At 34.9% G+C, this 16003-nt stretch overlaps 1 protein-coding gene across 7 annotated transcripts in view; it reads left to right on the plus strand.

Moving 5' to 3' along the window:
• REV1 (REV1 DNA directed polymerase) overlaps positions 1 to 16003 on the plus strand; it is a 95171-nt gene that overhangs the window by 18612 nt on the left and 60556 nt on the right. For 4 of the 7 annotated variants that reach the window (XR_006606003.1, XM_004753017.3, XM_004753016.3 and 1 more), the window contains exons 2-3: positions 7996 to 8059; positions 9657 to 9783. Coding sequence is in view for 3 of the 7 variants with exons in the window: in XM_004753017.3 (XP_004753074.1) it covers positions 8006 to 8059; positions 9657 to 9783 (181 nt within the window). In the remaining 4 variants the exon portion in view is untranslated. Of the gene's footprint in view, positions 1 to 7995; positions 8060 to 9654; positions 9784 to 16003 lie in introns of those variants that run through there. The other 3 variants (XM_013056359.2, XM_013056358.2, XM_013056360.2) reach the window with 1 other exon arrangement.

Here is a 16003-nt window from a genome sequence, read left to right on the forward strand (position 1 = left end):
AGAACTCATACCAAAGTGTCTATAATTTCATTTATCTCAGTATTGCTTGGTAAATTATGGTGCTTTATACACAGTAATATTCCATTAGCTTTGATCTCTAGGTAGTGCAGTTTGGTGTCCCCTATATGCATTTCTGAATTATTTCTTAGATGCCATAATTACCTGTGCTATGAGAAGTATTCTACAGCTGTCTACTAATTTATCTAGCATCTACTGTCTGACAAAAAAGAGGTTATATAACTGATGACATACAACAGTGACAGGGCTGATAAATTGTCACTCCCAATATTTAGTAAACACCAGATTTGCAATGAGGTTTTTACCTCAATCCACTGTCATAGGCCATGTTAGTCTATACATAGGTTATTTAAATGAATTTGATAGTACAAGTTGCCTTAAATCTTCTGGAATAACTAAAGGAGATCTGCATAAATAAATACAGACATCAGCACTGTTATGTAATCAAATTTCTAAAATTTGTTGCTGAAGTATATGGTTATAGTGTTAATTTTTATATTTGATTTCTGTAAATAGGTCTTCAGTGTGTCTGAGAGTACAAAAGGGAACTGTGAAAGAATTTTAATCTAAAGTGGAATAAGAAGATAGGAAATGGAGAATCATAGGCATATGCCCTCAGAAAAATGATTTTAAAAATTGGGCTGAATGCCTGTAAATGCCTGATGTACAGAAGATGGAGATTCTCTCCTGACCAATGAGTATCTGCCAAGAATCTCTCCCTGTACTCAAGCCAGTGAACTTAACTGCTTGGACTTCCCCCCCCTTTGCAGCCCTTGCCTGTAAATACAGTCCACCCCAAACCCTCACCAGACATATTTGTAGCTTGGTACAGCATGCATTTCCTGAACTGAAATTCTTCTGTTCTCAAATAAATTCAGTTTCTGGTAATAGGAGCTTTATTCAGTTTTCCTCTTTATTTAGATTGACATCTAGTAGTCATCTACCCAAATCTCTTACAATAAAAGACCCAGACAATAAAATAATTCAGACCTAGGGAGATGGAGATGTAGATCAGAGATCAGTGAAGTGGCAGAGTCTGGACTAGAAATAATTCCTCTTACCTTTACTCTTTATTCATTATCTCTTGATTCACTAGTGCTATATATTATGTTATAAGCAATAACAGATTGGCTGTCCTTACTGTACTTTTATTCCATCAGTATTTAACATTGATTAAACCAGATATTTATTGCTTTCTTTGCTGCATTTTTTCCCTGTATTTTTGACCTTCCAAGATCATTCTTCTTCTACCTGAGGGATATATTTTAGGATTTCTTTAGTGCAAGTTTGCTGGTGGCATTATGTTCTGTTTTTATTTGCCCCAAATACCTTTATTTCATCTTTCTTGTCTGAATTTTTCTCTGGGTATTGAATTCTAAATAAGTTAATTATTTATTTCAGCACTATTGTCTTCTGGGGCTATTGTTTCTGTTGAAAAGACAGCTGTTGTTTAATTGGTGTTCCTTTGAATATTTTGAATGGAATCTCTGTTTTCGCCACCCATTGCAGCCCCTTATTTCCTTGAACATAGTAAGCATCGTACAATTTTTAAAAAAATTTTATTTATCTGACAGAGATCACAAGTAGGCAGAGAGACAGGCAGAGAGAGAGGGGGAAGCAGGCTCCCTGCTGAGCAGAGAGCCCGATGTGGGGCTCAATCCCAAAACCCTGGGATCATGACCTGAGCCGAAGGTAGAGGCTTTAACCCATTGAGCCACCCAGGCGCTCCAGCATAGTACCATTTTTAATCTGGGTTAAAATCAGTATCTGGAGTCTATGTAGGTCTGTTTATTTTGTTTCTGTTGGTTTTCACTTGTGATCTTACTACTTTGTGTGCCTGGTTATTTTAATTTCTGTGCTAGACTTTGTATTTTCAAAATGGTTTGCAAAAACATGGGAAGATTAGGATATTGTAATCCTCCACAGAGAATTTACACTGCTTCTGCCAGATGCTTTGGAGCACTGAGCAGTCCAGGGTCATCTTTTTTTTTTTTAATTATAATTCCAATATAATTCATATACAATGTTATATTAGTTTCCGGTGTATAATATAGTAATTCAACAATTCCGTATATCACTCAGCACTCAACATGATAAGTATACTCTTTAATCCCCTTTACCTATTTCATCCATCCCCTACCCATCTCCTCTCTAGTAACCAACACTTCGTTATCACAGCTGTTCTTTAGCTTGTCTCTTTCTCTTTGTTTAGTTTCTTAAATTCCACATGTGAGTGAAATCATATGGTACTTGTCTTTATCTGACCAGCTTATTTCACTTGGCATTATACTCTAGAGATCCACCCATGTTGTTGCAAATGGCAAAATTTTAATATTTTTTATGGCTGAATAATATTCCATTGTATATATGTATATATACACACATCACCTCTTCTTTATATGTTAATTTACTGGTGGACACTTGGACTGCTTCCATAATTTGGCTATTGTAAATAATGCAGTAAACATAGTAAACATAAACATATATAGGGGTTATAGGGGTATATATATCTTTTTAAATAGTGTTCTCATATTCTTTGGGTAAATAGTAGTAGAGTTACTGGATCGTGTAATGTATTTATAAAAATAATATTTATTTAAATAATCATGTAATTTTTTGAGGAACTTGGCATACTGTTTTCCACAGTGGCTGTATCAGTTAGCATTCCCACCAGCAGTGCAAGAGGATTCCTTTTTCTCTGTATCCTCACCAACTCTTGCTGTTTCTTGTGTTTTTGATGTTAGCCATTCAGATACGTGTGAGATGATACCTCATTGTGGTTTTGATTTGCATTTCCCTGATGATGAGTGATGTTATTCATCTTTTCATGAGTCTCTTGGCCATCTATATGTCTTAGTAGGATATCTGTGTCTTCTGCCCATTTTTAATTGGATTATTTGTTTTATTGGTATTGAGTTTTATAGGTTCTTTATATATTTTGGGTACTAGCCCTTTAATAGGATATGTCCTTTGCAGATATTTTCTCCCTTGTCTTTTAGTTTTGTTGATTGTTTCCTTCATTATGCAGAAGCTTTTATTTTGATGTAATCTCATTAATTTATTTTCACTTTTCTTTCCCTTGCCACAGGAAACATAGAAAAATGTTACTATGGCTGTGTCAGAGAAATTACTGCTTGTGCCCTGTTCCAGGATTTTTATGGTTTCAGGTCTCACATTTAGGATCTTAAAGCATTTTGAGTTTATTTTTGTATATGGTGTTAAGAAACTGATTCAGTTTCATTCTTTTGCATGTCGCTATTTTTCCCAACACAATTTGTTGGATTGTCTTTTTCCCATTGGGTATTCTTGCTTTCTCTGTCAAGGATTGATTGACCGCATATGTATGGGCTTGTTTCTAGGTGTGCTCTCTTGTTTCTTGATGTTTATGTCTATTTCTGTAGAAGTACCATACTGTTTTGATCACTACAGCTTTGTAGTGTATCTTGAAATCTGGAATTGTGATGCCTCCAGTTGTGTTTTTCTTTTTAAAAGATTGCTTTGGCTATTTAGGGTCTTCTGTGGGTTTTTTTTTTAAGATTTTATTTATTTATTTGACAGAGATAAGTAGGCAGTGGCAGGCAGAGTGAGAGTAAGGGAAGCAGGCTCCCTGCTAAGCAGAGAGCCTGATATGTGGCTCGATTTCAGGACCCCGGGATCATGACCTGAGCCAAAGGCAGAGGCTTTAACCCACTGAGCCGCCCAGGCATCCCTTTTTTGTGGTCTATCCAGATTTTAGGGTTATTGGTTCTAGTTCTGTGAAATACGCTTTTGATATTTTAATAGGGATTGTATTAAATCTGTAGATTGCTATAGGTAATATGGACACTAACAATATTGCTTCTTCCATCCATGAGCAAGGTATATCCTTCCATTTGTGTTCATCTTCAGTTTCTTTCATCCATGTTTTATAGTTTTTAGAGTACAGGTTTTTTCCCCTTCCTTGGTTAAGCTTATTCCTAGGTACTTTATTTTTTGGTGTAATTGTAAATGGGATTGTTTTATTCATAGCTCTTTCTGCTCCTTCATTATTAGTGTATAGAAATGCAACAGATTCCTGTGTATTGATTTTGTATTCTGCAACCTTAACAAATTCATTTATCAGTGAAGTCTTTAGGGTCTTCTACACATAGTATCATGTCATCTGTAAATGATGAAAGTTTGCTCGACTTCCAGTACTATGTTGATTAAAAGTTGTGAGAATGAATATCCTTGTCTTATTCCTGATCTTAGGGAAAAAGCACTCAGTTTTCACAATTGAGTATGATGTTAGTTGTGGGTTTTTCTTATATGACCTTCTTTGTGTTATGTTCTCTCAAAACTACTTTGTGGAGGGTTGTTTTTTTTTTTTTTGGTCATGGGTGGGTGTTTGTACTTTGTCAAATGTGTTTTCTGCATCTATTGAAATGATCATGTGATTATTTTCCCTTTTTTGGTTGATGTGAATATTGAACCACCCTTGCGTACCTAGGTAGATCCCACTTGATCATAATGATTTTTTTGTATTGTCTGATTCATCTTGCTAGTATTTTGTGGAGGATTTCTGTATCTGTGTTCATCAGAGATACCTGCCTTTTTGGGATACATTTTGCAACTGTTGAGGGACTTTTCCCTTTTATTGGTAGTGTTTGTATTTGGTTTTATATCTGGGTAATGCTGGCCTCAGAATGAATTTGGAATCTTTCCTTCCTCTTCAGGTTTTTGGGATAGTTTGAGAAGAATTGGTATCAGTGAGGGCATCTGGTTCTGGACTTTTGTTTGTTGGGAATTTTTTGATTACTGATTCAATTTCATTGTTGTTAATGTCTCTGTTCAAATTTTCTGTTTTTTCCTCATTGAGTTTTGGGGAGTTAGTGTTTCTAGGAATTTACTTCTAGATTGTCCAGTTTGTTGGCATATAATTTTTCATAATATTCTCTTATAATCTGGGTTGCCTGGGTGGCTCAGTTGGTTTAAGTGGCTGCCTTTCATTTAGGTCATGATCCCAGGGTCCTGGGATAGAGCACTACTATGGGCTCTCTGCTTAGTGGTATGCTTGGTTCTCCACCACCACCACCACCCTGCCCTGCTCTCTTGCATGTGCTCTCTCTCTCAAATAAATAAAATCTAAAATATATATATATATATTCTCTTATAATCCTTTTTATTTCTGTGGTGTTATTGTTTCACCTCTTTTATTTCTGATTTTGTTGATTTGAATTCTACCCCCCCCCCTTTTTTTTAAATGCATCTGCCTAAGGGTTTATCAGTTCTGCTGTTTTTTCAAAGAAACAACTTCTGGTTTCTTGATCTGTTGTTTTTTTTAGTTTCTATTTTGTCTATATCTGCTCTAGTCATTGTTGCTCCCTTCTTTGTACTGGTTTTCGGTTTTGTTTTTTTCTTTTTCTACCTCCTTTATGTGTAAGGTTAGGTTCTTGATTGATATTTTTCTTGCTTCTTGAGGTAGGCCTATATTGCTATAAACTTCCCTTTAGAAGAAGATTTGGGGCCATTGTGTTTTCATTTTCATTTGTCTTTTTGTCTTTTTTGTTTTTTCCTTGATTTTTCGGTCGACTCCTTCATTGTTCAGAAGCATGTTATTTGTGTTCTTTAGTCTAGGATGACCTTAATTTAGTTTCAGAGATTGAAGTAGTACAAGGCAGGGTATGTTTTTGGCAAAATTTGGCCTACTTCCAGTTTACTTACTCCTAGGATCCTAATCCTAAGTTTTAAGATATATATGGTTGGAGAGCCCTTAAATTCCAGCTTTTATTCCCTTATTGTGTTTGTTCAAAAACATTGCCCAGTCTCTCAGCCACTCTTTTGTAATTGCCACATGTTCTCAGAGGAAGAAGCTGTCCCAATCTGGGAAGGAAGGGTTTTCTTTTTCATCATCTTCAGGTTTTCTTTTTCACCTTCTAAATCTTGGCACAGTGATTTTTTCATTATTTTCTGGGCCTTCTATGCCTTTTTTTTTTTTTTTTGGTAATGTTTTGACTAGTTTTCCTCTTTCTCAGCAGGAAGGTTGATCCAAATACCTACTTTACTATTTGTTATGGGATTTTCTCAAAAGTAGAATTTGAATGTATAAAATGATTTTAAAAATAAATTAAAAAAAGAAAAAATAAATTAAAAAATAAATAAGAAAATAAAATGATTTAAAAATATTGTTTCTTTTCCCCCTTTTTCAGTCTTATTATTTGAATCCTCAATATGGGTTTGCTGTACTCGGTCAAAGTAGTAGAAATGAAGAAGTTACTAATTTCACTCTTATTCCCTTTCAGAGCTTAGACATTTGTCTGGAATAGCTTTATTACTTTGGACTAGAGGAAGAGCCTTTAGATTTTTAAAATTTATTATAACTTTGTTTCATAGTTTCCTACCTCATTAAATCACTGTTAATATTTCATATTGGCCCTTTGCAGTAGTTACCCAGTAGATCTTAAATGAATAAGGCTCTTAACTAATTGATTAGCCCACTGAATTAAACTTTGATAATATATTTTATTCTTTAACTTAATCTTCATTTAGCTGATTAATTGTTGTCTTTAATTTTTGTGAGTATGCATCCATAACATGTAGTGGCCAGAACTCCCAAAATGTTCACTTGTAAGGGCAGTTGTATAGATGCAGAGTTTATATGAACTCAAGAATTGTGTGTTAATACATTTCCCAGATTCCTTTAAGGTAAGGGGAGAAGTCTTGAGGGTCTAGACAAAGTGAGCCTCTTAAAATAGAAGTATTTAGTGTAGAACAAATATTGCAGTTCTGGGACTTAAAATTAACACATTGGGTAACCATGCCCCCCACCTTTGTCAGACTGAAAAGAACACCAGTTCTTCTCTCCACCAACATCCATGTCTGCTAATCTGGGTTAATCACCTGGCCTGTTTGCAGAGCTCTTTGCTCATGCCCCTTGTCTCTCTATCAGACTTAAGTTTTTAAGAGAATGTCTCTACATATCTTTTAGGCCCCTTTTAAGAGTAGACAATACAAATTCATAATATTAATGTCAGCAAGGGAAACCTGTAAATCACATAATATATCAAATGTAGAAATAAATTGAAAGAATATACCTGCTGATGTGTGTGGCTAAAGTGTCATGTTTTAAGTTGTCATTCAGTAACAAATTCTTATAAACCATATCAAAGCTGATTTGACTTGGGTAATGTGCAAAACTTCTCTAGTAGCATATTAATTGATAGAGTTTTACGTAGTAGAAAATAAATAGAGGACATGTTAATTTTGTGAAGGATAATGCAGTAGTGTCTCAAGATGTAGCTATATGACTAAAAGAATTTTATAAGGAATTTCATTTAGTGCCTGCTTTGACTTCTGAACCATTTTATATCTTGCTAGCCACTAAGCCAGCTGACACTTGGTATAAGCCATTATTTGGTCATTTTGGTTGTTGAATGGGATAGTGGGTCAAGTGTAGCCTTAAGGAGAATGCCAGATTTGATAGTTTAAGTGATACTCCTTCTACTTTATCTCCCCTAGATGTGTTGTTTTAATCGACTTCTTTTAGAGGTTTTGCATAATAGATGAATTACACTGTGAGTACACTCTTATGTGTCTAGTATGTAATAGCAAAGACAGAGTTTAAGAGCCATATTAGAGGGCAATTCATGAAGGAAAATGTTTTCTTGGGTTCTGTTAATACTGATTGTTAACAAGCATGGCCATGTTAGTCTAATTTGGTGATTCTTTATGCAAATATGTATTAGGTTTGGTGCTTAGGAATGCATAAAATTTTTTGCTATAAAATGAAATTTATAGTAGTTGTAATTTAAACCTGATACTTATCTACAGGAGAGTGTTTTAGGAACAGATTTCACTGATGCAGGAGAATATATGCTTTGGAAAAATTTTAACTTCCACCAGTTGAATATTTGAGTTTATTTTAACATCTCATTTTTCTTGATTTGAAATAAAATGTCAATTAATAGTACATATGTTATAAAATTCACAGGTTTTTTTTTTCTTTCCCCCTAATTACAGAAGCTCCACCATGAGACGAGGTGGATGGAGGAAGCGAGCTGAAAATGATGGCTGGGAAAAATGGGTGTGTTTTAAAAGAATAAAAATACTATATTTAATTGTTCAGGTATTTCTCATACCTCTTGTAGGTTATAGTGTGATTTAAGGCATCTTTTAAAGGTGCAAATCACTTTAGATACCAACTCTTCTCGGTTTTCACAATGTATTGAAAGCTTGTTTAAACTTTTTTAACACCTGAAATTTATTTTATCCTGAGGAAATAAATGTTCTGGCACACAGATACTTAGTTATGGTAATTTTATTGCAGCTTTGCTAATAATACTGAAAAACAGAAAAACATACTCTAGTAGGGGATTAGTCAAATAAACTACCTCTGTGTAGTGCAACACTGTTTAATCATTATTTATCTTTACATCTTTACTTCCTTCCTTCCTCTATCTCTCTCTTTCTTTCTCTCTCCGCCCCCTCTCTCTTTCTCTCTTTGGGAGAGAGGGGGAAGAGGGGCAAATAGAGAGGGAGGAATCTTAAGCTGATTCTGATGTCCCACCTGATGTGGGACTTGATCTCACAACCCTGAGATCATGACCTGAGCCGAAATCAAGAGTTGGGTGCTTAACCAATTGAGCCACCCTTTACCTTTATATTTAACTTGGCAATATGACCTTGACTAAAAGGTTGTGTTGTAAAGGGCTATTATATATGATCCTATTTTTCTAAAACCTCTGTATTCTGAGACATACTAATAAAGTTTGAAAATACTAGATCCCAAAATGTTAACAGTGAATGGAATCCTACCTCATTTAAGTTTTCTTCATATTTTTCTATATTTTCTGAAAAAAAGTTTTTTTTCCACAATGAGCATGTAATATCTGATTAGTGAAATAATTTCCATTTTGTAAGAAATACATGCCACTTCTAGATATATGTGGCTGTATTTTAAAGATCTAATGGATAGTTGTTTAGAGTGAAGTAAAATCAATACTTAATTGGTAATCCAAATAATTAAGCTTAATTTTGTCAGTGTTTAGGAAAAGTATAGCTGAATTCATATATTTATGTAGGTCTTGAGCCGAAATAATGTTTTTTTTTTCTGAAGTTGATGTTCTCTAATAAAAATTACTACTACTATTAAGTAGATTGCTTAGATCCCAGAATTTCACCACAGAATCATCTATTGTAGTAGCTACATGCATGGAGAACTGTACTGGTTTTTTGGATTGTTTCATTTTACTTTAAGTTGCTAATTTTTTAAACTTCTATATTCAGAAGATAGTGGAAGCCAGTCAAAAATATACTCTTACTGACCACCTGTCAAATTTTTAATTGGTTTAAACCTCCTGCCCAATTTTGTAGATAAGAACGATGTTTTGTGGCATTAAACATTATTCTTGAGTTACCTTCCTTCTCTTTTAAAGTAACTTACAAGAATGTGATAAAACAGTTAAAAATTGAATTGACAGAGGGAAAACTCTTCCTTGACCTGATTGTTTTATTGCCTTGCCTTATGGTTAATGTTTATAATTGTACCTTATGTCATCATTAAACCTTGGTCACTAGCATAGTGAATGTTTATTTATTTATTTGAATGTATTTTTTTTTTTAAGAAAGGGGGTGAAGAAAATACAACTTTTGTGATTGGTTTATCTTTCTTTAAATTCTAGGGTGGGTATATGGCTGCCAAGGTCCAGAAATTGGAGGAACAATTTCGATCAGATGCTACTTTACAGAAGGATGGAACTTCATCTACAATTTTTAGTGGAGTTGCTATTTACGTTAATGGATATACAGGTTGAGTCCTTTTTACTTTTTAGGTACCCTATTTTGGCATGTACTTTTATTAGGATTGAGAGTGATTTGTTTTAAATTGTTTTATTTATCTCTGTATAAAAATGATAAAGTCCTCTGCTTAGAGTCTTTTCCTTTTCATCCTACCTGTACTTTCCATTGTGTTTTTCATTTTAATTTTTATCAAAGTACATAGTTTTAAAAGCCAAATGACGTTTAAAATGGAAAACAGTAGTCTCCTTTCATAACCACCTGACGGGAAGATCACCACACATGAGTGGGGTATGTACTCTGTGAGGTTCAGTATAGTGGGAACTGGTAGGGCCATTTCATTGGTGAATTTCCAACTGTAATTATCCCTACGTCCTTTTGAGCTGGTGGGGAGGGGTTTGTGTGTGTGTTAGATTTCCCAGAATCTTACTTAGAGAAGATATAAACCTAGCTGCTGGCATTTTGGTTGCCATGGGGGAAGGATGGGGCCACAATGCTCACAGTTTAGAAAATAGAATTTCATTTAATCTTCCTCTCCTTTTTTTTTTTTTCATCCTCTGTGTCCACTTCTCCCCTCCTGTATGTCTGTTGTCATTGAGTCCACCCTCTGGAAGGGACATGATAATCTTTATTCTTTGTAAGTGGAAATAGAGATCTGGACTTCTAATCTGTCTCTTAGAATTTCAACCATAAACTTCTTGTTTTATCACCTGTTCATATGGCCCCTTTTGAAGGTGCTTAGTGCCTCTTTACTGGGCACTCAGTTTCTCTTGCTTTCTCTGACACCAAGCAGACTCTTCTATGCTTCCACATAGCCTGCTTAGATTTTATCTTTTATCCTTCTCTGATCTGTAAAGTCAGTTATCACTTGCCTGTTGGCTATCAGCTTTTATTACTAAAGTTTTCAGTCTCTTGAGAATTCCTCTCCTCTTAAGATCATTTTAGTGTTTTGTTTTGTTCTGTTTTTAAGTGAATGGCTGTAAATGTGTCATTCTGTGATATTTAACTCTCTCTGCTTCTCAGTTGGCTGTTACTCGCGTATCTGTGAGGTCTCATTGTACATCACTTCCCATAACTTGTCTGATTGTCTTCCTACTGGTGTATGTGACTTCTCATGCTCCTGTGGGACTATGACTCCTAAGTATCTAACCATTTATTGGATTTTATTGTAGTTGCCTGTTTACTGGATAAGAGCAAGAGCTCCATTTTCACATTTTCATTACTGTTTTACTGTGTCTCTACAGTGACCAGGCATTAACCACTCAGGAAATATTTATTGAATTAAAATAAAGTTTTAATTAACTGATACATTTTCTTGCTTGAGTTTTATCAGGTGTTGTTGACAAGGAATTTAGTCTAAGAATGTTATCTCAAAATGAATGCTAGTGCAGCTTTGGTAAAGTTCATCACATGCAACTTTTCTGCCTAAGTATTCTGAAACATTCAAGCTCAAAGACTTTTCTGAGATGCATTATAAACATTAAAAGTGTTAGAAAAAGAGAGAGGGAGGGAGGAAGGGAGAAGAAAAAAAGAAACAAACATTACTTATTACATTAGCCAGTAGTGGAAGTCCCCAATTCACGAGGGCACCCTTATTCATATAAGAAGAGATCCTTTGTGTGAGGGAGAAAAAAAAATGCTGTAGTGATCACTACTGTGGTTGAGAATGAAATTCTAATTCTACTTTTGTCACCAATTTTTGTGTGATCATAAGACATTTTCTCTGTGAACCCGTTTTATTTGGACCCAACTTTATCCCTATCTTTTTCATTATTATTCCTGTCCTTTCCATTATTTTCCCTATCTTTTTCTTTCTGAGAGGGATAAAAATACTAATTTTTACTATTACTAGGATTACATTATAATTTTACAAGTAAAGTTCCATTTTGTTGAATTTCCTAGGGACATGCAAATTGTGATGATAAAATTTTTTTAGAAAACTTTTCAGTTTTATTGAATATTCTTTCAGTTTGTAGACAAGAGAATCAATCTCTGTGTAATGAATTAGCAGTAATCAGTGCCTTAGATGCAGTAAGACAAGTAGGATATTATTATTATTGATTCTTAATCATGCTCCCCATAGACTTTAACATTCGAAGTTTTCTTGATTCCTTTAAAGTTCCCAGTTCTGCCAACTCTAAGTTTCTTTGGTGACTCCCGTCCTTTGCAACCCAATTATCATTGAACTTGAGATCAAGAAAAGAATCTACATCTTTTGGATATTGTGTGTCTGTCAGCACGTTCTTTTTTTTCTTTTTTTTTTTGTCCCCCAAAAGAGGATCTTTTTCCTGCCAAGGTTAACTTCTTTGACTTCCATCCTTTTTTTTTTTTTTTTTTTAAGATTTATTTGAGAGAGAGCAAATGAGCGCACATGTGCATGTATTCTCAGGGTTGGTGGGGAGGTGCAGGTGGGGGTGGAGGACAGAGGTAGAATTTCAAGCAGACTCCCCACTGAATGTGGAGCCTGACTTAGGGCTCCATCATGACCTGAGCTGAACTCAAGTGTCAGTTGCTTAACCAACTCAGCCACCCAGGTGCCTTCCTTGTTGTTGTTTTTGTTTGTTTGTTTGTTTGTTTTTAACTTTAAGATTTTATTTATTTGTTTGAGAGAGAGCAGAGCAAGAGAGGGCACACATGAGTAGGAATGGGGATTAGCAGAGGGAGAGGGAAAAGCAGACCCCCTGCTGAGCAGGGAGACCTACTTGGTTCTCGGTTCCAGGATCCTGGGATCATGAACTGAGCTAAAGGCAGATGCTTAACCAACTGAGCCACCCAGGTGCCCCCAATCCTGTCTTTTTAATTAAGTTTTATTTTTTTGAGATAATTGTAAATTCATATGCCATTGTAAGAAATAATAGAGATACCATGAGCCATTTGCCCTGTTTGTCTCCTTGGTAACATCTTATAAAGGATAGTACAGGTATCAACCAGGAAATTGACATTGATACAGTCAAGATAGAATGTTTCCATACCACAAAAATTCTTCACTCTGCTCCTTTGTAGCCGCACCTGCTTCCAGTTTGCTCTCAGCCCTTTTAATCCCTTTAATTACTAACCCATCTCCTGTTTCTATACTTTTTTCATTTCAGTGATGTTATGTAAAGTCTCCTGTTTCTATACTTTTCTCATTTCAGTGATGTTATGTAAATAGAACATACTGCATGTAACCTTTTAGGATTGGCTTTTAAAAAAGATTTTATTTTATTTTATTTTTTTTTTTTGAGCTCAGAGAGTGAGAGCACAAAGAGGGAATAGCAGAGGGAGAGGGAGAAGCAGGCTTCCTGCCGAGCAGGGAATTCGATGTGGGACTCCATCCCAGGACCCTGAGATCATGACCTGAGCTTAAGGCAGATGTTTAACTGACTGTGCCACCCATATGTCCCAGGATTGGCTTTTTTAAATTTAAATTTTTTAAATATTCTGAAGATTTATCCAAGTTGTATATATTGGTAGTTTTTTCCTTTTTATTGCTGAGTTATATTCCATTGTATGGGTGTTCCACAGTTTGTTAACCATTTACCTGTTTAAGAATATCTGGATTATTTTCTGGTTTTGGCTCTGAATATTTATATGTGGGTTTTGTGTGAACATTAAGAGTGCTATTGCTGGGTCATATAGATGGTGGTTGCCTGTTTAGTGTTTTTAAGAAACTGCCAAACTGTTTTCTCTTTGGTTGTACTATTTTATTTTATATTCCCACTAACAATTTATGAGTGGCCCAGTTTCTCTGCATTCTTGTTAGCATTTAGCGCTTTTTAAACATTTTAATAGGTGTGTCCTGATACCTCATTGTGCTTTTTATTTGGGTTATGATGCATCTTGAACAGTGATTGATGAAGGCAAATTGATTTTTTGTTTTTGATTTTTAAATTAATTTACATGTTCTAATAGATGTGTAGTGGTGTCTCATTGCAGTTTTAATTTGTATTTGCCCAATGGCAAATGATACTGAACAGCCTATGATTAGTATTTATTTGCCATCTGTATGTCCTCTTCAGTCCTCTTTTATATATACATAAAATACATGTCTTTTGCCCATTTTTTTCTAATTGGATTGTCTTGTATTCTTTTGAGTTGTGAGAGTTCTTTCTTTATTCCAGATACCTTTGTCAGATGTGTGGTTTGCAGATACTTTCAGTGAGTCTGTAGCTTGTCTTTCATCCTTTTCGTATGGTCTTTTGCAGAACAAAGTTTTTAATTTTCATGAGGTCCAGTTTATCTTCAACTATCTATCTTCAACTTTATGGATTGTGCTTTCAATTTAGAAGTGACTGCTTAATACTAGATCTCAAAGATTTTCACCTATTTTTTTTTCTAAAAATTTTCGTAGTTTTATATTTTGCATGTAAGCTCATGATCCATTTTCAGTTAAATTTTATTTATTTTTTTGGTGGCCTATGGATATGCGATTACTGTGGCTCTGCTTGTTGAAGAACTATTTTCCTCCACTGGATTACTTTTGCACTTCTATGAAAAATCAGTTGGACATATCTGGGTCTGTTTCTGGGTTCTCTGTTTTATTGTATTAATGCATTGATAGCATATGGTTTTGATTACTGTACCTATATAGTAAGCCTTAATATTAGGCAGAATGATTATTTCCATTTTCTTCTTTGCCAAGATTATTTTAGCTACTCTAGGGCCTGTGCAGTGCCTTTCCATATAAATTTTAGAATAAAGTTGTCTGTGTTTATAAAATAAATACCTTGCTGGGATTTTTATAGGAATTACATTAAGCCTGTAGATCAATTTAAGGAGAATTGACATCTTTACTATGTTGAGTTTTCCAGTCTGTGGACCTTTCATCCCATTTTGCTCTGCTTTAGTTGATCGGACAAATACATGTATCTCTTATGCTACTGGTGTGTTAGGAATTATGTTTGAACAGATGGTGGTTGATGGAGAATGTGGGTTTTTGTGATGAGTAAGTAATCTCTGAGAGTTAGGTATAGAGGAAAGTAGGTGGCCACACAGAAGTTACTGCCTCTGAGAGTTAGTGAGTCCTTCCTAGAGGGATTCACTTTTTAAGCTGGATCTTAGATAAAAAGACATTTTCTAAGCAAAAAAGGATAAAGTCATTCTTGTCTAATCCTGACCTACATTTTTCCCTTTTTATTCTCCAATTTTGGTCATTGGGCTTATTTTGATACTTTAGATTTTTTCTTTGTACTTTCTTATTTCTGAACTTCTGTTGGTGCTTTTGTTTGTTGTAAAAAGCTTCTTTCCTCACTTCTGTGAACTGGAATTATATTCATCCTTTAAGACTCATATTAAATTAAATTTTATCTCCTTCCCTAAGTAAGTCCATAGCATTTAAATTGCATAGCATCATTGTTAGAAACATTTACTTTGACACCTAAGTCTTATATTGTCAGGTCTTATTCATGTGTTAAGTTTTTAGGAGCTAGAAAGCCCATTTTGTGTCGTAGCACCTAGCCAAATGTGTCTCAGAGGTAGCACTGTAGGGCCTTAAATTTGCTTTTCCATCTGATGTCCCTAGGTCTTCATCATTCACATCTCTGATCAATTGTCACCTCCTCTGAGACTTTCCCTGACCCAGCCTTATCTAAGATAAATATACCTTGCCCTCCATTTTCTTTCCTAATCCTTTGTCCAGCTTTATTTCTCTTCATAGAATTTATTTGTACCCGAACTGGTATCATTTATCTGACTTCTTTTCTGTCTGTCTAGTGAAATAGAGGTATCATGGAGCACAGACGCAAGTCTTGATCATTGCTATATGCCAGGGGCTAGAACCTTGCATGGCACATTGTAGGATGCTTAATAAATATTAGTTGAGTAAATGAGTGAATAACACCATTTTGTACTTGTACATCAGAATGTTAAAATATTTTCACTCATATGCTAATTCAGCTCCGTCTTCTTAAATCTTCTTAGTTTTTAACTAAGAAATGGGCCACATTCTAGGCTTTTACTGAATTATAATCTCTGGGAGATCAGTCCTGAGCATGTTTATTTCGGTGAAAGCTCCCCAGGTTAGTTAGTGCTTCAAATCTAGTGAAATGTAATTGTTGTCTTCTCTGAAGTGGGATCAGGACAGTTAATATGGAAAGAGGTGTTCTGGTTATTTTCTGCTTTTTTCAGTATGTGGATAAAAGACCAGGTCCAGTGGCTTTTATACTGCTGAGGTTTCTGAAAAAATAGATGGGCAGACATAAACTTGGGCATGGATTGCAAAATGAACAAGGAAGTATGCAAATATGACAGACTT

This window comes from Mustela putorius, unplaced genomic scaffold (genome assembly GCF_011764305.1).
Source record: "Mustela putorius furo isolate JIRA1106 unplaced genomic scaffold, ASM1176430v1.1 tig00000224_pilon_pilon_pilon, whole genome shotgun sequence".
Taxonomy (NCBI): Eukaryota; Metazoa; Chordata; class Mammalia; order Carnivora; family Mustelidae; genus Mustela; species Mustela putorius.